At 35.1% G+C, this 22,591-nt stretch overlaps 1 protein-coding gene and 1 long non-coding RNA gene across 3 annotated transcripts in view; one reads left to right on the top strand and one right to left on the bottom strand.

Moving 5' to 3' along the window:
• Positions 1–10,933, top strand: part of TMPRSS11D (transmembrane serine protease 11D) — a 47,769-nt gene extending 36,836 nt beyond the window's left edge. For both annotated transcript variants that reach the window (XM_045504690.2, XM_045504689.2), the window contains 4 exons: positions 708–885; positions 4,931–5,190; positions 6,341–6,483; positions 9,646–10,933. In XM_045504690.2, the coding sequence (XP_045360646.1) occupies positions 708–885; positions 4,931–5,190; positions 6,341–6,483; positions 9,646–9,807 (743 nt within the window). In that variant the 3' untranslated portion in view covers positions 9,808–10,933. The remainder of the gene's footprint in view (positions 1–707; positions 886–4,930; positions 5,191–6,340; positions 6,484–9,645) is intronic.
• Positions 10,934–12,871: 1,938 nt separating this feature from the next.
• The window catches only part of LOC141579389 (uncharacterized), a 36,233-nt gene continuing 26,513 nt past the window's right edge, over positions 12,872–22,591 (bottom strand). The window contains exons 2-3 of the long non-coding RNA XR_012510611.1: positions 18,382–18,439; positions 12,872–15,972 (exon numbers count right to left, since the gene is read on the bottom strand). This is a non-coding gene — a long non-coding RNA (uncharacterized LOC141579389). The remainder of the gene's footprint in view (positions 15,973–18,381; positions 18,440–22,591) is intronic.

Raw genomic sequence — 22,591 nt, 5'->3', positions numbered from 1 at the left:
TCTACTTCCTCTGCTCCCTGGCAACTACTTTCTACTGTTTCTAGACATTCGACTCTTTTAAAAAAAATTCCACGTATAAATGATACCATGCAGTATTTGACTTTGTCTGGCTAATTCCCTTAGCATAATACCCTACAGGTTCATCCATGTTGTTGCAAGTGAGAGGAGTTTCTTCTATTTTAAGGCTGAATAACATTCCTGTGTGTATGTGTGTCTCTCTGTGTATGTACGTATACCACATTTTCTTGATTCATTCATCTACTGACAGACAGGTTGTTTCCAGAAAGAACCAACATTTCTAACAAGCTCCTAGGGGATGCCCATGCTGCAGGGCCACAGACCACACTTTGAGTAGCAAGGCTACTAAGAGATGGAAATTTCCCAGAGTACCTATGGCCTGAGCTGGTACCTCCAGCACTGACCTATCTTAACCCCTACTCCTGAAGAATTCCAGAGAATTCTGAAGCTACTCCAGAATTTGAAACCTCCATGCCAATTAAGTTCAGAAATGTTCTCTAAAGTGTAAGTCCACAGACAACAGTCACATAAGTACTCTAAAAATATAACACATTGATCATGCATTTGGAAAGCCTAGCATGTCAAGGGAAAAAATACATAAAAGGCATAAATGATGGAGAAACTCTTACAACATCTCCCAAATATAAGAATCATATCTTCCCAGCACATTAATTCCCTTTTCCCATTAGAATGTGGGGCCCGTCCAGACCTAATAACATTGTCTGAGGAGAGAATCATAGGAGGCACTCAGGCTGAGGAAGGAGACTGGCCATGGCAAGTCAGTCTACAGTGGAATAATCTTCACCACTGCGGAGGTGTCTTGATCAGTAGCACGTGGATACTGACAGCAGCTCACTGCTTCAGAAGGTAAGGCCACAGTTAACCTACCCATCTGGGAACAACCAGGTGAGACACATACATGAGGGCTCTACCCACACCCCAGAACTGAATATGTTCAAATTGATTCAGAAATAATATAATACAAGAAAAATAATAAATCTTACCTTCCTATTCATGATAGAAATTATATTCTCCTTCAGCTTGCTAATTTGTATTCCTATTTCTGTTTTAGGTAATGGTATATCATCATGGTAAAGAACAAAGATTTATATGTCAGAATGTTTAATCCAAAGCCTAGCTTAGGAAATCTACTGAATCTCTATAACCCTTTTTTGTTCTTCAAATTAGGGGCAAATTAGGGACATACTATTATCTATGTCTTACTGTTACTGATACGATTAAATACATTAATATAAACATGTTAAATATAAGCAAACTATATTGTTGCAGAAAATTTGCTCATTTTGTCATGTAAACTAATCAGCAGGCTGATGGCTGATCTCAGATTGCCCTATGGCATCAATTTATTCTTTCAACTTCTAAAAAAATTGAGTATCTACTATGAGCAAGATCTGAACAATCAAGTCAATCAAAACTTATTCCTCAAAGCTTGAACCCTGAGCTCTCCTCAGATTGCGTTATTTTCTTCTCCTGGACTCTGCTTACATTTCTGCACTGAAGAGCATTTGCTCAATCTGCTCCTTCTCTCTAAAATATCTCTACCAAATCTTTTATGGGAATTCTGTAAAATCTTTACTATTTCTAAGAAGTCCTTTGCAGAACTGAAAGTACTGCCTCATAATAGCATGCCTGTTACAAAATTGTTAAATTAAGAGGAAGTAAAGGTTGACTAGTGCACAATTTCTGAACAAAAGTTTTAGGAAACCCCAAATTATTCTGAATTTTTCTTATGGTTATCTTATAACTTCATATTTTTTACACAGTGAATAAACCTGAAATTTCTGATATTGGAAACTTCTGCTATCAGAGCTATCAAATTCTGATTTAGATGGTCATACTTATTGCTGTGTCCCAGATAACACAAGAAAGGAAATTAATAGGAACATATCAATCTTCATTGCCACCTGAAAGGCCAAAGAACAGGAATGGCACCAATTGATTTCAATCACCGCTGAATGTGGAAACCACAAATTCAAATACCTGGTCTTAGCAAGAGCTTAGCATAATCAAGGATGTAATAGAAACAGCATTCTAAGCCCTATTCAGATCCAACCACCAAAGTTATAATGAAAGATGCAGCTATAAATATCCTCAATGGTAACCAAAGGAATCCATGATTTTAAAGACTTGGAATATCTTTAAATTTTGCTTCCTCCAATTCTTCTGTTCATTACCATGATTGATCCATGACAGCTGACAAACTACATGACTGCTGTATTGGCACCCTCCCTACAGACCTGATCATCAGAGAACCCACTTAATGAGACTGTCTGGGGCATGGCCAGACTTACGTCAAGGTACACAGAAGTGACGAGGCCCTCAGAGAGGATTCTTGAATTGTCACCTCCTCTATGAAGTATTCCCTGATGTTATTCCTTCCCTCCCCTATGTTATTCCTACAGAAATTTGCTTATCTATCTTTAACAGTAGTCCCTGGGATTTCTGCCCCTCTGCCAGTCTTCTCCACTAGTGTGTAGAACTGCTCAAGGGCAGAGACCATATTTATAGTTTTACTCCCAGACACTCATACTATTCCTTATACAAAGCACTTAGTTGAACTTGTTGAACTATAATTAATGACAACAATAGTTACCTTCGTTGAGTACTTACCCCTGTGCCAAATACTGTGCTTGGCATACCTTACTTGTCTCAATTAATACTTACCCTCATGTGAGAGGGTATCAATCAGTCACATTTCATGCATAAATAAACCGAGAATTAGAGATATTAAGTAACTTGCCCTAAATAACACTGCCAATAGCAACTAGTTTCAAAACTAAGCTCTTACTCATTTGTTGAAAGAAAGGAAAGGAAAGGAAGGGAGGGAGGCAGGCAGGGAAGGTAGAGGAGTGTCTTTTAGAATCTTCACTCTAAATTTGCACTTCTGAGCAAAAGAAGCATAAAAAGAAGTTTAATGTAAAAAACTCATCTATTTGCTTGTTGTCAAATATTTTTTCTTTAGAATCTTTAACTAGCATTCACTCTTTTGCAAGGTACTGTACCTCATAAAATTATCTCCTGAATACAATCTATACATCAGTCTGTAAAAGACCTTTCTCATTTTATTTTTTTTCTCCTGCCATACTGTTATTCCACTTCCACTGCCTTCCCTGCCCCTAAAAGCCTCACATTAATATTTGACATATGTCTTTAAACATTCAATTACCTGCAAACCTATAGTTTGTGTGTCTGTATGCCTTTAATTCATATAAGCAGCATAGTGTATAAATCTCACATTGTTCCTTATTGTTTTTGCTCAACGCTAGGAATTTTGATATGGTCCACCATTGCATCCACCATATCCTTTCACCAACTAGGTTGCTCCAAGTTCCCACTGCCACAAAGAGCAGCACACATACAATGTCTCTCACATATATACCCCTTCATATGTGCCTGTCTATAAACTTTTAAGAATTCTCTGATATATGTACCCAGAAATACACATGTAGTCTGTTAAATACACTAGAATGCTTTCCAGAAGCTTACAACTTCACATGTAATGCAAAAGAATTTGAACTTCTCTTCCCTACCAACAATATTATCTTCTTTTAAAATTTCTGTCATTCTTATGAATATGTTAGATGCTCATTATTGTTATAATTTCCATTTCTCCACTTACTAGTGAGTTTGAGTATCTTTTCATGTATCTACTAGCTATTTGGGCTTCTCCTTCCATGAAATGCCTATTAATATTTTTTCCCATTTTATAATGGTTTTTCTCTCCATTTATTGCCAGTTTACAGACTTCTGTATATTCTACAAAAATTTTAGATATTAAACATTGCAAGTATTTTCTCATGGTTTCTCATTCATCTGGTAAATATGTCTGTGAAACACTTAATTTTGTTTTTGTTTTTATGTATTTTAATTGATTTTCTTTTTTATGTTACATACTTTTTCACTGAAGTATAGTTGATGTATAATATTATATAAGTTACAGGTGTACAGTATAGTAATTCACAATTTTTAAAGGTTATATTACATTTCTAGTTATTATAAAATATTGGCTTTATTCCCTGTGTTATATGTATCTGTGTAGCTTATTTATTTTATACATAATACATAATACATACTAGTTTGTTGCTCCTAACCTCCTATCCCTCAGTTCCCCTTCCCTCCTTCCCTCTCTCTACTGATAACCCCTAGTTTGTTCTCTATATATGGTACACTTAATTTTGATTTCATGAAATTCACCCATTCTTAACCATATGATTGGTGTTTTGGGAGTTTGGCTAAAAAATCTCAATTCCTAGGTCACAAAGATAATGCCCCACTTTTTTTTTATATATACTGGTGCACTCACTCTCTCTGTGTATTCATACACACATACACACACACACACACACACACACACACACACACACACACCAAAATCTTCAACAAGCATCACATTTAGTACAGAAAAAACATTCATCCATTAAAAAGGGACTAGGAGCTTCTTATCATCACTACCATTTAAATGGAGCTTCTGGCTAAAGGAAAGGAAAAAATTAAGTTGGAAGGAATAAGTTAAAACTAAAGAGAACATTCTTTCAGACTTTTTATTAGTTCCTTGAACAGAAGGAGGCAAAAAAGAGAGAACTCAAAGAAAAAGTTCGTATTATACGAGTTATCATCGAACTATCAGCATATCCTCATTGGAATAGAAAAATACCAGGATGTTCATCACCCCAAGATATGTTTTATGAAATATTTCTGTCTCTTTAGACAAATTATCACTTAATTTGCCAGTAAAGAGTAGCAGAAATAGATCACAAAGAAATGTTGATCAAATAGTTCCTAGATGGTTGGGGGGAGGAGACGGGAGGGGGGCAGTGACAAACACAAAATTCAAATACTTGAAATTTGCACAAGTTCTTTATTCAAATAGCATGTTTTCCTATTTTTTTAGCTACTCTGATCCTCGACGATGGACTGCCACCTTTGGTATCTCCACAACATCTCCTAAACAGAGAATAGGAGTAAGAACTATTTTAATCCATAACAATTATGAACCTGACACTCATGAAAATGATATTGCACTTGTACGACTTGATAGAGAAGTCACCTTTGACAAAAATATCCATACAGTGTGTCTCCCAGTGGCTAACCAGAATATTCCACCTGGATCTACTGCTTATGTAACAGGATGGGGATCTCGAAAGTATAGTGGTAAGTATCACAGGAAAACTTAAACAAAAAAATAGCAATATCTCCTGGTACTTGCTATTACGTATTTGTTTTAATTAAGGAACACCTAAAGGGCAGGTTGTATGGAAAGAACCATCTTATAGTCTGGTCATCCTGTGCTCTAATTAGAGCTTCCTCAACAAAGCAAAGCAATGTCCCTAGAAACTACAGGAATTCTCAAACATAGTAATAGGGAAATGTAGAAAAAAGTTTTAAAGAAACATGAGCTCTCCAATGATCCAGAGACTTTATAGGACCCAAATGGCTCCCCTATAAAGAAAAATTTAAATTTTTAAAAGGGGATTTGGATAGGTATTCTCTAAGGGTTTTAACATCCTTTAAGGTATTAACAGTCATTTAAGGTATTCTGAGACGAAATAAATCCTGCCTTTAGAGCAAGAAACTCTGTGTGTACATAACTATTGTTTATTAAGTGAATTATTTATTAAGTGAATAAAATAAAAATGAAAGTGAAAGTGATATGAAAGAGCAAATATGGCCAAGGGGAGAATAAGAGTATCAGCTAAGGAGTAGAAGGATAGTATTAAGAATTTTCACAGGCTTCTACCTATGTTGTAGATTGTCTCCCCAAGGAAAAAAACAAAGGCTTAACTGTCCTAGAAAATATTTCATCGTGTATTTATGGCCCAAAGTAATTAGGTGTAGTAGATAAAATATGTGCCAATCACAAAAATGGCAATGCCATTTTGAAGGAACATCAGTATAAAGTAAATTCAATTCTTTAGCCTTAAAATCAGACTGGTTTCTCTTTTATTAGTAGATTAAAGATCACTTAATATATAATTTTCTAATTCAAAATCAGTGGATATTTCAATTCCTACTAGTCAACTTTAAGAAAGCATATTTTCCCCTCTTTTAAGGTCTATGGGGCACTGCATCATAAAGCTAAAGCAAAACAAAACAAAACAAAACACACCAATCTGTGCAAAGTGGTTATCCTTCTCTACTATGGAAATCTTTGTTGAGAAGAAACTCCTAGTACATCTTCAATAGCCTTCTTTGCTGGAAAGAGATAATGTTTGGAGTACAATTCTTCCTCCCCCCACTCACTATACAGTCATTAATTTATATATCCTAAAGTCCATTTTCTTTCTGGTTTTATACTTAACAGGCCCTACAGTTGCACATCTAGAGCAAGCACGGGTCAATATAATAAGTCATAATGTATGTAATGCACCAACTAGTTACAATGGAGCCGTCTTGTCTGGAATGCTATGTGCTGGAGTATCTCAAGGTGGAGTGGACGCATGCCAGGTAAGTTCAAGACAATGTTATACATGTCATCATCCAAGTTTATAAGCACTTACTAGCATGTGATACTATGATAGGCATAGCAGTAACATAATTATAATATACAGCCCTCAGCCTCTAAAAATATATGACCTAGATTTTAGATATAGTATTAATGAAGTTGATCCACCATGAAATACTGATTCTGAGAAGCCAAATATTAGAGTGGTTAACCATCCAAGCTCAAGAACCCGGCAGACCTGGGTCTGAAATCCATAACCTCTATAACCAATTCTTTTATCTGTAAAATGAGGATAATAATAGTATCTAACTTTTTAGGCAGTACTAAACATTAGATGGAGATTAAATATGTCAGGCACATACTAAGCAAGAAAAGAATCTCAGCTATCTCAGATATTTTGATGTTGTTAACCTATATCATGATCACTGACATTAGTAATTTTAATCTCAACCTTCTGACCACTATGAAGTCTTAAGTAAATCACTCATCTAAGAGTCATATAATCAGTTTTAAAATATAAATAACACCTGAATATCAGCATCTTTAAGATAGAAAGTATATACAAAGAGCTTAGTTGCTTGAGTCGCAACAGCTTCCACAATTGTAAAACAGCACTAATGAAGAGGAAACAAAAATTTAGATCTACTTTGTAATTTTCAACCAAATCTAAAAATACTAAAAATAAACACAAAATTCTTATTCTAAAGTAATTAGAATAAGATTTTAATACTAAATTTTTTAATTAAATTATCTAAATAATTGATGTGGTTATGCCTTTTAAATAAAATTTATTACTATGTCTGAAACCCAATCCATATAATAATAGAAATAAATAATTCATATCCAAAATTACATTTTTGGAATTAAGAAAAATCAATCTGTTTTCCTAAGGAATCTGCTACTGCTTTCCTGAGTGAATTGTGAGCAGACAAATTAGGTTTATTGTTTCCTCAAACATTACCGACTTTTATACTTGGTGCTCACATTCTTGAAAAAGTGGATAAGAAGTAGATCTTACATAGTTTTGGCAAAGACTCCAATTCATGAGCACTTTCCCCAAAATGAAACATTTTTATTGACTGCAAATTGTGTGGGAGTGGAGGAGAATCGTTTATCAATATTCAAGATACTGTTAATTACCCACTGGTTTTTATTCCCTTTACGTGGAGACATCATTATGGTAGGGAATGCTTCTTGCTCCCCTTCCTGTTTCTCTTCTATTGCTAGCCCTGTAATTTTCAACTTCTTCAACAAATTCTCTATTTTCACAGTAGTTTTCCGAAGAATTCACCAAATAAGCAACACACTTCTACACTGATCATTTCAGATCTACTAAGAGCATTAATTAGAACTGACTTAAGGATATACATGAGATATAAAAGGGTGATTATTCATGCTTTACTCATGATGCCCCTTACCTCTCCATATACAAATTCTGCTCTTCCTCCAAGCCCGGTTCACGCCATAACTCATCATGAAAATTTCCCTTTGTGTTCCACTCTGAGCCTCACTGATTTTCAGCTGAAATACTATAATGCATAGAGTTTGTGCCTCAAAAAAAGTCACTTCACACAAGAGCTTATGAGATCCTGTTTGTTTTTGTTCATTTATTCATTTATTTTTTAATTGCATTAATTACTTCAGATGTCCTAGACTCAGTGCTTACACAACAATGTATCACCTGAACTGACCAAGGTTGTGATCCAGAACAGAGAATACAGGCTCAAATATTTGCCCAAGCAGGCAGCGAAGCTGGCCAGATACAGGAAAAATTAGACGTACCTCTTAGTTTAGTATTTGCTTGCCCACTCTTGGTAATACATTATGCAGAGAAATTTCTTACTATAGAAGAAATAGCAGAAAAGCACAATGATGGGAAAGTGCTGAGGACTGGTTAACTGGAGCACATATGCATAATCTAAGCAAGGCAGGTGCCAATGAGCTCCATGCAGCACTTAACCATGCAAGCTGGTGATTCACACACTAATCCTTCTTCTCATCTAAACCAGTAATTAAGTAGGTATGGAAGAACTAGCTACTAAAAGCAGTCAAATGAATAGCAAACTATCCTAGAAGCACACTTGGTAATAACAGCTGACTTATTAGTACCAACTATATACCAGGCTGTACTCAGAGTGCTATGTGTGTTAAAGTTATTTAGGCATATAAAAATATTACTTACAGATAAGGAAACTGAGGCACAGAGAGCTATTAAGTAGTTACTGAAAAGTCATATAGCTAGTAAGTAAAGAATTCAAACCTAGGCTACCTAACTCCAGAACTCACAGACTTCACCCATCAAGCAGCATGTAAGATACATTAAATTTTTCTCCTCAGCTAGATTATTACATGCACAAATATTTGGTTGGTTTATTATTATAATTGGCTGGTAATTATTTTCATAAGGAGTATTTTAGTCATTGCCACATAAATTTTCTTTTCTATTACTCATCAAAAAGAATACATTACTATATACTATGCATCAAGCACTGTGCATTGTGCTATGAATAGGAAGATAAGTGAGATTTCTAAAAACGTATTCATTCTACAAGTATTTTCTTAGCATCTCCTTTGGGCTAGAAGTTTAGGAGACAGCAGTGTCCTAAATAAGTATGCTCCATTCCCTGATGGAACTGACAGTACTGCCTGAAAAACAGACACTGAACAAGTATCATAAATGCAATGAGTGTTGCAGAGATGTGCAGCTGCTACACTGAGGGGAGCTGATGCCATGGGAGTAAGTTCAAACAGGCACACAAATGTACTTGTATAAAATAATGAAGTATCGGTGAAAGAGGTACATACAGGAAGTGAGAACACGGGCAGTGAAAAACTAATTTAGCCCAAAGCTGGAAGGGATGACAGTTGGGGAAGAAAGTCACAGGTCAAGGATGGCCCCCGAAGGAGGTAAGCCTGCAATAGGAAGCAGACTGGTGGAGTCTGGGGCATGTGCTCCTCATCTTCTCACACATGCTGAAGGAACAATGTGTGTACTTGGAGGATTTTGGTAATTTTCACATAACTTGGTATCGTATTTCAACAGGAAATGTCAGGCTTAACTTTACTGTTATAATGGATATGACTTCTACTATTACAGAAATAAACTCTTTAATACTTCTGACTTATCTTCATACTTAAATAATCTATCATTCTGTTTCCTTTAGGGTGACTCTGGTGGCCCACTAGTACAAGAAGACTCACGGCAGCTTTGGTTCCTGGTGGGGATAGTAAGCTGGGGTTATCAGTGTGGTCTGCCAGATAAGCCTGGAGTGTACACTAGAGTGCCAGCCTATCGTGACTGGATAACCCAACAAACTGGGATCTAGTGCAGTAAATATGTCTCTGCTGCAAAGTCCGTATGCAAATGTGCCTGTCTAAAATTCCAAAACTTCACTTTTCAGCTGCAAAAGGAAGCAAAAATGTCCTATTTCAACATTATGTTACAAAAATGTTTCACAAACACTAGTCTTTCTCTATTACTATGGATTTTATATTTTCTTAAGAAAACTATATGAATGCTGCATAATACTGTGGCTGTGTGCCAGGGAGGCATAGTATACTAGTTACAGCAATAACAATTTTATGACAATTGTGATAATGTAAGTGCTATTAGTGAGAAAAACAGGTACCCTGAGAGTGGCAACTAGAGGAACCTGGACAAGTCCGCAGGGTCAGAGGAGTTTCCTCCGAGGACATCTCACTGAAGTTGATGGGTGGTTTTTGAAGTGAAAAAAAAAAGTGAAAGAGGGCCACAAAAGTCAAAATATCCTTCTTCTTTGTGGGTGAATTGTATTCCATTACACATATATGCTGCATCTTCTTTATCCATTCAGCTGTTGATGTGCATCTGGGATGCTTCCATGTCTTGGCTATTATAAATAAAGTTGCTGTTAACAGTGGGGTGAATGTATCTTTTTGAATTAATTCTTATTTTGTGGTTGGCTTTATTTCTTTGGTAACTATGCAAGTTTAAAAAGCTAAAGTTCTAAACACTCTTAGAAAAAATGAACAGTACATATATGTAAATTTTTAAAATATGTGCAGTATATTGTATTTATGTATATATGCAATATATTGTATATGTGCAGTCAAATTGTAAAAATTCTACCTACCTAATAAAACTGAATAAAATTTAATGGCACAACAATTTATGTAGTCTGAATTACGAATGTTACTGAATTTTTATGGGATTCTACCCCAGCTAAAGCTTGGTTATGCACAATCATCTACATGTCAGGGCTTCTGCTGCTAAAAGCTTACTCATGACAGCGGGGTATCAGAACAACTACTTGCATTGTGATGAAAACATCTTGTATTTCTTCATGTAAAATTGTGAAGAGACCTACATTGAAGTCATTCACTTTGAAGAATTTGAAAATTAAACCAACTTTCAGTGAAACATACAGACAAATCATTGGTACACTCTCTTTCAAATAAACTCTTTTAAAATCATTTCTCTGCCTAAGTATTTATGGAAGTTACAATTTATGAAAGACAATTCAAAACAATTTATTTAATTGGTTTTCCAACAAGAGGATTGCCAACTAGACTCTAAAGACTTGACACTCTCTGCTGCCTTATAATCAAGCTCTATAACTAAGGCAAGCGTCCAGCTTGCCACTCCCTGTCTGCACCCTCTGAGGACAATATTAAACTAGTAATTTACAGTAAGCATCAAGGGGAGTGTGTTTGTAGGTGGGTAGGTGGGTGTGTTGGTGTGTTCGTATGTGTGTGTGCACATACCATCACATAATCATAAACATACTTGTTTATTTCTATGTATTAAAAGCAGAAATTCTACTTATTTAGCAGAAAATAGCAAATTCAATTATTTATTGAAAATAAAATATTTAGCAAATAGTCATATTTTTATGAAAAGATATTTGAACACCAGAAAAACACCTATTTTAAGAGATTTTTTTTTTAATGTACTGATGAGTTCTGTCTCCCTGATAGCTAAGTAACTTCATGAAAGCAGTTTTGAGTATTTATGGGAAGGGTGATGATTCATAAATCTTTCCAGTTCCTAAAAAATCATTCTGGAAACTCTGGAAGAAACATTCTAGCATCCTAATTAAGTCCCCAGAAAACTTTTTAATACCAAGGAGAATCCTTTCCAGCATATAGAAAACACAGACTAATTTTTTTTAATGGCAAACAAAGTGTATATTTGATGTTCAAATTGAAACCTCCTGAGTTTAGTGAATAGAACTAATGAAATGAGAATTATTCAAGAAAGTTTAGAGCAAGCAATTGACTATAACATTACTTGGAAGTTTTAATTACAGAGTGCAGATCATTTATTCATTTTACAAATTTATTGAGCCCTGTATGTTCCAGACTCTCTACTACACTATACTATTCTCTACTATATGCTAGTGAAACCAAGATAAACAGACATAGTCCTGGCCTTTAGACACTCAATATGACTAACATACAACATAACATAATGGATGCAATGATAAGGAATAAGATATTTATTACAAGATAACAAAAGAAGCAGGAAGTTTCTAGAATCCTTGGGGAAAATATTTTATAACAATATCAAAAGTGAGTCTTCCAGAGCATCATTTATCATGAACCATACTAATTACTCTGTGGTTAGAGATAAGGGAGCCAAGAACTCAGGTTATTTACTTTAACATGTCATAGTCTCTAATTTATATAATCCAATTCCTGTTTTCCAGTTTACTAAATCTTAAATGCTTCAAACGATCCAAAATAAAGTTTTTTATTTTTTATATGTCTACATAATCCAAATCTCAAATCCTAGTCCATTCCATTTCTAGTCAATCAGTTTAATTAATTTCCTATGGGGAAAACAGATTATCACCTCCCTCCCATATTTCTAGAGATTCGTTTCTATAAGAATCAGTTTTCTTTTGAAGAAAGTTTCCTTATCATGGGAGATATTTAAGCAGAAGCTGGATGATCACCTGCAGAAATGTTTTACAAGATTTCTGCAGTAGGTCAAGCTTCAAAGCAGATCATTGCTATGGTGCTTTCTAGTCTAAGATTCTACCCATGATAAGCAAATAGTTTTGAGAGAGCATAAAATCTGAGAGAAAGAAGAATTTCAGAGTATTGGGACATTTGTTTGTCTGTTTAATCTGGTGCACGACCATGAAACAAATTACCTAAAGAAATATATAAAACAGTAAAGAAAAAAGGAAAATTAAAAATAAAGCCACTGTAATATATCACAAATGCACACTTGTAAAGGATTAAAAATGGAAAGTCTGAAGATATAAAGCACTGGCAAAGATGGGGGAGGATAAATTGTGTAAACTTGGAAAATTTTTGGAATTATCTAGTAAAGGCTATCTGCATAACCTATGCCCTAGCAATTCTACTCTGAAGTGAATACTCTAGAAATGGGTGCACATGTGTAGGAATATTCAAAGCAGCATTATTCTTCATAGACAAACAGTGGAAACAACCAAATGTCCATTAACAGTAAAATGGATAAATAAATGTTATATCCGTACAATGGAATACCATATAACAACAAAAATGAAGAGACTACAGCCACACCTAACAATATGAACAAACTTTGAAAACACAAAGTTAAAAGAAGTCAGTCACAAAAGACTACATACTATACTATTGTATTAGTTTAAAAACTATGTTGTTTAGAAATTCATTCCTAGTCATGAAAAGCTATTTTTAAAAAGCAAGTAATTTATTACCAAAAATATATAAGACAATGTTTACCTTTAGAGGAGCAGGGTAGAACAGTAATAGGGAAGGGAAAGGCAGAGAGCTGCTGGTTTGTTAGCAAACTTCTACGGATATCTATTTGCTTTATAGTAAGTCACTGAGTTGTACATTTACGTTTTATGTGCATTCCTGTATGTGTACTGTTTTTCACATCTCTGATGCAGAGCATTGATAGGCAGCCCAAATATGGTGAGGGAAGCAATCTATAATTCTCAGGTCATTCAGGAAAGTACCCTTGAAGGAAATGTGGGGCCAACTGACATCCTTCAAAGTCCAACGGCCCCCATCTCTGGGCTCTCAGATGTCTGCCTGTGATCTCTCAACAGACAAAGTACATTCTTTACTGGTTGTGTTTCCCCTAACAAACTAATAGCCCTCGGTAATGCATAATTTCACAATAGCTCAGGCTGGCTCGTTTCAGCCCACCTTATCAGAGTTCATAAACCCCACTGCCCATCATGGACCCTAAACTTCTTACCTCACCTGCAACCAGACTTGTGCACAAGCCGATCAGGCACCTTGTGACCCACCTTATAAAACACCCCAACAACTGGCCCCCAAGGCTCACATAGGCCCCTCTAGGCTGTGTGGCACGCTGTTGTCTATGGCAGCATACCCCTAAGACTCCTTTTCTATTCTCATACTTTATGTCTGGTAAACTCTTTTACCAACCTGAGAGTCACAGTGTCACCAACAAGACGTTCATGTCCCACAACAGGAAATATGTGAAACTTTTTTTTTCGTTTTAAATATGTATCACAATGAATAGCAGAAAAAGTATTTTATTTCTGTTCATGATCTGCATTAATCTTTTAATAATTATGTATATATTTGTTTTTAGCAGGGTTGCCTATCAATGTTAACGTTGTTATACTTAATATTTCTAGTGTGCATAGTACTAACTCAAATATCTGGTTCTATTTCTTCCATAATAAGTAAATAAGTAATTTTCCTAAGATATAAATTTTTGAGGGTAAAATAAAAAGATACATATAATCCCGTTTAGTAACAAGAAACCAGCTCAAGTGATTCAGTTAAATAATTCATGTTAAATGATTCAGACTAAATAATTGTACTTGCAATAATAAAAGTAAACATGTTTTAAGTAATAAAAGGTTGTGTTTTGTTTATTTGTAAATAGAACTCTCAAACATTTTATTCAGCTTGTCCTAATCATCCCTTTCTTAAAACCTCAAACTCTTCATTATAATAAAAGTGTTCTGATTTGGGCCTTAATTCCTGTAAGAATGGACAGCCCCAAGGACTTGATGCATCCCCTGAACTCCCTCTAGTCACTGCCTCCAATGAAACTCCCTCCTCTGAAGGAAAGAAAAATAAAGCTTTCATACATATCAATGCAATGAAAGGGAACCTAGGATGAAAGCATGAAAAGCATTGGTGAAAACTTCTGGATTTTAAGAAAGTCAGTCAGAAGTAGTGTTGTACTCTAATTTTTAAACAACAGAACTACAGTAGCTTTCAGTTAACTGAATCAAACATTATCTGCAATTTTTAAACTTTAGAGCTAGAAGGTTCTAATGCTGTCCTAACTGAATGCCTCTCATACTCATTCATCGTGGGTCACCTGAAAAAAAAAATGTCGCCTTTTGTTCCTTTTGTGATGATTTATGCATGCTCAAAGGGTAATTTCACTGAACCTTTGTTTGTCCTGAATAGTCTTAGGATACAATCCTGTTTCTTTTCAGCCTTAAATATATCACTTTCTCTCTACTTCTGGCAGTCAGAGCGACTTAATGAGAAAGATACAAATTTGAATAAAGTATCAAAATTATAAGCTATAAAAAATAAAATTATACAATACACATCAACACTGGCTCCAAAGATATGTTTGTACTACCTAGACAAATTAAAAAACAAAAAACTTTAAAGTTATCCTACAGATATCAAGGTCTATCTAATTATATTATTCTAGTTTTAAAAAAAAGAAATTTCCATTTAGTCTGCAGTAAAATGGAAACCTTTTTCTTCTAAAATTCTGAAGCTTTTTACAATCCCTTCACTAAAACTTTTCTCTATAAATTTGTCCAGCATGTCATATAAATTGACTAACTTCATTTTTTCTCAAACCTAGCTCAGGAAACAACAATCGCAAAATAAAATGCCCTTAATTTGGAGGTAACACTTACCCACGGTGTCGCTGGCGAAGCCCACCAGGGTTCCTGGAAAAATAAGATGGAATCTACACGATACGGTCTAACCTCTTCCTTTGTACTTTGTCTAGTGGCACTCGCCTACAGGGGCCCATGTGTGGAAGTCTTGCACCTAACTCGCAGGATTAGAGCTCCCAGGGCAGAGCCGCCTGGCGCCCACCGCACGCAGAAGCAACCCGCGCCACAACACAACTCAAGATGGCGGCGGGGGCCGTGTGCAGAGACGCTGCGCCGGGCACTGCGATCTGGAGCCGCCCGCAGCGCCGCTGCAACCGCCCGGCAAGAACCCGCCCCCGCCTCGCTGACTAGACCCTCTAAAGCAGCCCCGCCCACAGCCTGTGAGCGGGAACCTATACTCGAGACCCCGAGCTTGCACCTCTTCATTCTCTGACTAAAGAATAAAACTTTTCCTTGTCTCTGAGATGAACTCAGTTGTGTTCTCTTGCTGAAGGAGACACCGGTCAGGAGGACCCTTGCTGGAGCCAAAGTCCAAAGGGTCCGTAACAATGGCAGGAGATTGAAATGAAGACTTCCCTTCTTCACCAGTTGTGCGTCCCGAGATGTAAGTGTGACTTTCCTTTCTTTGTAGTTTCACATAATCTGGAGGGTAAAATGCAAGTGAAGAGACGTAATTGTAACACTCTCCTCATGGCAAACATTAAGAAAATTAGAAGAACTCTCTCATTAGAAAGAGTTGTCTAATTAGAGGGATTCTTTTACCCTGACTCCAAAATAAGATTTTTTAATGATAATCCTCTAAAATATGTTCTTAAATTTTAAAAGTGAAATTGAAATTTTTTTAATGATGATTTAAAAGTGAACCAATTAAAAAGTCTTGTAAATGAGACAAAGAAAAAGGAGGAGTAAGAATGGGAGGGCTTACAACCTATGTAAATATTCTCAATGATAATGTTTGCTTTAAGGAGACTTGAAATCATCCATCACTTAAAATTTTTTACTGATACATGAATATATATTTCAAATTACACACAAATGAAAAACTTTAAAAGGCTCCTACATTTTAACATATTGGATTCTAAATGTTCAGGTAAGTTTTTAACATTTAAGAAAGCAAGATGTATGTTCATATCATGTATTTTCAGGTTAGGTTTCTTATGGAACTCAATAACATTGAATGATATAATCACTGAGACTGAGGAGACAAAAATATATAGCAATTAACCTTATGACCAGTTTATGTCACAGGTTTCCCATGAGATTTACACAATCACGCAACATATGCACACAAATTTTCCACGTAATCCTAATGGGATTTAACTTTTCAGTAAGTTAAAATGTGCTTATTTTTCATCTCAGAATCCCCATCACAATGCATAAGAGATAATAGACATTCAATGAATGTTTGAATAAATTAAGGAATAAAAGTTAAAATTCAGTAGCATTAAAGAAAAAAAATTACTTTCTCAGAGTTGATGGAGATTATAGCCAGAAGAAATTTTATCATATATTCAGCCATTTATTTTATTATGGTCTCCAAAATCAAAATACACATGGAAAATCTAAACTTCAGTAATATTCTGTCAAAAAATTTTCCAAATATACAGCCTGATTTATTAAAGGTTACAGAGCTAAAGGATGAGATGGGCACATACAGGGACACAGATGCAGAGACATAAACACTTTCAAACACATAAAATTATGGAACTCAATGGAATAATATATTCATATCAACACAATCATATACACATTAACAAAAAAATCAAAGAGTATTCTCAGGTAAGGATAGAGAATTTGACTAGTTCTTATGAATTGAATAATTTTTATAAAAATAGTTAAAATATGAATTATCAACAATGAGTATACACATATATACTCAATAACTTTTTAAATTCATTCATTATTCATAATATTGTTTCTCAAATTATGAATTGCATATATTTTAGGATGACCATTTAGACTGGCTCTCTTGGTATTCCAAATAAAAATTTTTGCATAGAACAATGTCTTCTAAGTGGCTTATTTGTTATATTTAAAAACCAATAAAATTTCTTCTTTCCCAAGTGCCTTTTAAACATTGAAATATCTTTATGTCTTATCCTTTGTGGTTTTCCAAACATTCTCTTCCTTAATGTTTTCTATTTGAAAACTGGATAGAAAAGGGCATAACATGTATTTTATACTTACTTTTAACTGAGATCCATTTTAAAATTTCACCTGAAATGTTCAAAGTGACTATGAATGACTAAGCCAAAACTTTTTTAAATGTTTGCTTTAAAAGAATGTATTATAAACCACATTATAATAATGGAAAATAATTAAAAGCTTAAAAAACTAGTAACTGCTAGTGATCAGTTATCACCTTTCACTTTCTCATTCTCTTTCAGTCCTCATCTAAATACATAATTTTACTTAGTTTGTAACCATAACTGTTGGTTCCCAAACTGGCCCCTGTACACAGAGAACAAGGAGAGACTGAAGAAAGAGGCAGACCACTCCAAACTGGTTGGTGGCAAGAACTTGCACGCAGGACTTGTGTTGGGTGGCTGCAAGAACAGATCTCCGCCAGAATCTTAAAAGTTTATTTAAGGCCTTAACTGGGTTCAATCACATATACTGTCCAGTTGATCCCAGCAATACATTGCTCTCTCAAGGCCATGGCTTTGAAAACAGCTCTCACTGTGGGAACGGTGGGCAGAACACACACTCCAAAGACAGAGGAACCAACAAGGAACCTCCACTGCCCAGGTGCAGCTTGCAGGTCAACTGGCAGTCATGTCCTTTCCATGACCTCCTCCAACAATATAATACAAATTTGGATTCTGCCTTATTCACCTTATATTGTATCTTTTAACATTTTATGCTGCTTATGATAATTATTAAAAGGTTTTAACTTTTCATTTAGTTTATATGTCAATGCATCCATTAATATTTACTTAAAATTAGTTTTTAAATATTTCTCATTTCAGTCCAATGGTTAGTTGATTTTTTAAATGATAGCTTTTAAAGTGAACACTTAGATTTATAATAAGAGAAAAAGAAGGTACTTACAGTTTTTTAAAGTGTTTTTGTATCCGTCATCACAAATGTTAGATATACATGGCAGACACTGTCAAACACATGAAATTATGGAATTTAAAAAGAAACTTAGGGTTGTAACTTCCATATAGCCCCTTTTTATGGCATCTTTCTTCTACATAATTTTTTAAAGCTACTACTCTATGTCTTTCCTTGATACTTCTAAACATCTCATTGCTTTAAAACTGAAACTTTTATGAAAACCCCTTTTTTGTGTAACTTAAAGTCTGCCTTTATAAAGCTCATATTCACACTTCTCTAGCTGGTATGATATTTTTTTGCCATGAACTCGAGTATATCCCCCAAAAAAGTAATTTTCTTAATTATGTCTCTTTCAAGCCCCCATCCTGCCTAATTATAGCAGCTGTACACACTATTCTTGGTAGATTTAGTCAATCTAGTTTTCTTAGGCAGTTTGGGGTTTTAAAACTCAGTCAAGTTACTATATTCCTCCCTGTTCTCTACGTTCCAGGTGACCTAGCTTATATAATGTCAAGCACTGGGGCTAAGGGACTGATCTACAGTCATCATCTGTCCAGGTTATCAACTCCTGAGATGCACATTGCCCATCTGCAGGCATTATCAACCCTCTACACCTGTCCTCTCAGAAGCCTTGGTTCCAGTCTTGTCTCAGACTCAGCAGATCATGCTGCTAACTGTTGGCAGCCTCCAACAGGTCAGTCAGCTTTCTCACGTTCATTTCTGCACACTGTTTACAGCCATGGAATAAATAGGCTACTAGCCCCGACAGTCATCAAACTCAACAAGGACCCTGCCTCAGGGTGTCACAGCCTTGATACACTGTGAAATCTCCCTATTCAAGGGCTTAAGCACCGTGATGGCACAAAGAACTCAGCAAGGTGCAAGATCCCATGACTTCATGATGATAAAGCAGTACATTTTGAGAAGATCACAGGGAGAATGTAAGGATTGACCTATCTTAAAGGATGAGTAGGATTTACAATAGCAAATAAAAGAACTTAATAGATATTTTGAAGAAAGTTGTAAAAACATAGTCTGGAATGCTCAAATAAACACAATCAAAGTAGAAATTGTTAGAGAATTCAAATGTATCTGATCCAAGGTCTCATTAATAATTGATACGAGAACTGCCATTATGGTTATTTTTCATTCTAATACAAAGATAATTAGTCTGATTACCTTTCCCTTCGTATGTTTTTTGGGGAAAAGGAAGTAGCATAGGTAAAACAATGATTCTCCTTGATCGTATAATAAGTTCGTATCTCTTTAACAAAGACTGTTACCCAGGGAAGCCTTTCTCCAAGTTTATACTGCTGGTCGCTGGCCTCTGGCTGGTGGCTAAACATTAGAATGTGTCTTATCTGTTCTCCATGCCAGTATCTGCTAAGAACCAGAATGCTATCCAAAACTTTGAAAAATGACTAGTTAAACCCATATATATATACTTTTAACAAAAAAATCAACACCCTTTAGGTTTCAGGGAATAAAAACTCTTAGTGAGTGCTAGTATTCTGGTAGCAGTAAAAATTTCAGGGAGGAATTCATAAGGGATGAGATGTGTCAAAGGAGGCAAGTTATAAGTTGGAGAGTATTCAGATCCTAATGGAGGGTTAGAGCTGGGAGAGTCATTGGCCTTCCACCAAAAGGCAATAAAGAAACTGCCGCAGTCTGGACAGTAAGAAGTGCAGCTGCCCTCTCCAGATTCACTAAATGCAGAACTGAGTGAAGACTGGCTATCCTCAAACCAGGTGACCTGATTCCTTCCCCAGTCATAACAACTGGGAGTTTTAAATTTTATCTCTACTTGGGTCATCTGATTATTTATTACTTATGAAGCAGCATATATATAGCTCATGTTTTGCTAACGCACAATTAATTAGGAAATCTTCAAAGTGCTTTGAAGATGAAAATTTGTGAGTGCTAAGTATTTTCATTAGACCATTATCATAAAGCACATAAAAGTTACAGGATCTTGTAAGCTACATAGGTGGAGAATGACTGTGCCACACGGCACTCGGGGAGAACATGGCAAAGGGACAGCCTCTGCGGAGAGAGCAGGCATGGACCATGCTGCAGAACAGGTGGGCTCAAGGGGGCTGGGCAGCAGGACGGCTTGCCATTGCTCCTCAGGGAAATTTTCTGAAGGGACCAAATTAGTGAAAGTTGCTTTATTTGTATTTTAAAGTCTCAAAATGACCCTTTGTGGAAATAAAAGAAAATGAAGAATGATTAGGATGGATAAATTTTAGAGTCTGTTTTGCTTGGTAGTTTTTGTGAGAAATCTTTCCATCACAATTATAGCATTCATCAAAAGTATATGTATAATTGCTGAAATTACTGAAGTAAAATTGGGGGATTTACTTTTAAAAAGATAATTTCACTTTGAAAATTGAAAGAACACAGGATAGTTATATGTATCAATTTCAATAGTGTGTGTCAATATAGAGACATTAATACTTGCGTTCACAATATGCTTGCTATTTTACCTAAGTGGTAGACAGAATTTTAGGTCTTAATATCTAATTATTGAAACAGCACATTGCTTCACTGCCACACATTTTTAGTAGTATGATTTAACATTTCAGTTGGAAACAAAAACAAGAGAGGATTTTATTTCTTTCCATTAGCAGTGCCATATACTTATAGATAGCAGTTGGCCCAAAAATTAAAGAAATGTTCTGACTGTTTCTGTGGGACACACAGATGGATAAATAATTTTTTATTCTTAAGCTAATCAAATTAGCACACAGGAAAATGTTCACATGCACATTGCTGTCCTTCCTGTCACTTCAAAATGCATGCCTTGATAAACCTATTGAGCCTGACTCATATTTTAACAAAATCTTTATAGACAACTTTTCTGGTTTTGATATCTTGCCAACATTTAGATTCTAGGTGAACAGTACAAAATTGAGCAGAATGTAACTTCTCGATGAACAACTTTGTCATTTTACACATTCACATTAATATTTAGATTAATTAGCTGTAAGAGAATCCCTGAAATCTTCTCTCTTAAACTGTGATGTTAATCCGTAAGATTTAATTAACAAAAACTAGTAAAAATGTTTGCTATTGGCTCTAATTAATGTGTTTTTTGTCCATGTTAACTTGCTCAGCTCCTTATGCTCCATAAACAGTATGTGAGAAATGTGTAGATAGACTGTGGTTTCATTCTTTCAAGGAAATAATAATTTTTTAAGTAAAACTCTCTGGCAAGCAATACTTTCTGAAATTGCTAAATGATCCTCAGTATCATTACCACCTTACCATTATTACACCTGAATGGCTTCAAGATACACTTGGTAGATAGAAAACACTGGAAAATTAAGGCATATTGCTAAAATCAAATGAAGTTTTTCTATTCCTCATGTCAACTCCCACCTAAGACCCCCAATTCTGTTGAATAAGGGGTCTATTTTTCAACCAACATCTCATATAATAACACTTAGAAAAAAATTGAATTTAAATGTCTCACATTGTATTTTTAGAAAATATTTTAAAGAATCTGGATGCTGACAAAGTTTAATTTTCCTTTTGAATCTAGGAATTACACACACACACACACACACACACAGAAATTATACTCCAAGTTATTTGCCACATCAAATTTCGTTCTCCACTTTCCACGTTTTTTTTTTGAGACTTATTCCATGGCAAGCTGTGTTGAGTAAAATATGCAGACATACCTGTGGGTATGGAAGAGGATGCTTTAGGATAATACTCATTTACAGGAATTTGAGTTACCAGGGTTTTACCACATCATTTAGTCTTTTCTTTTTCCAAAACTTTTGTACACTATTCTAGACTCAGTAAGCGAGTTGGTCATATTGAAAAGTGTTTTCTTCTAAACTTTTACATAGTAAGATGTATTTTAGTGTTTTTTATTTTATTATCGACCAAAAGAGTTCATGAGCATCACAATTCCATGGAAATATTGAGAGATTAATTTTATGTGCAAGATGCACATATAATTTTGACAAAATAAATAGTCAAAGTTTTTTTTTAAGTAAAATGAAATTTCTAAAAAGATTAAGATTTCAAATATTACCTGCATTGGGGATCTAGTAAATATGTCTTCAGGGACTATCATCTATTCAGGGAATGACTAAAAAAATAAATTTTCTGATAGGTATTTGATTTTGCAAATAAAATTAATGTGAATGTTTTAAACTAATCAACATTTAGTATAGTCATTTTGATG

The sequence above is a fragment of the Camelus bactrianus genome, chromosome 2 (assembly GCF_048773025.1).
Source record: "Camelus bactrianus isolate YW-2024 breed Bactrian camel chromosome 2, ASM4877302v1, whole genome shotgun sequence".
Lineage (NCBI taxonomy): Eukaryota > Metazoa > Chordata > Mammalia > Artiodactyla > Camelidae > Camelus > Camelus bactrianus.
Note: the sequence above shows the minus strand (reverse complement) of the source record. Positions and strands in the feature narration are given on the sequence as shown.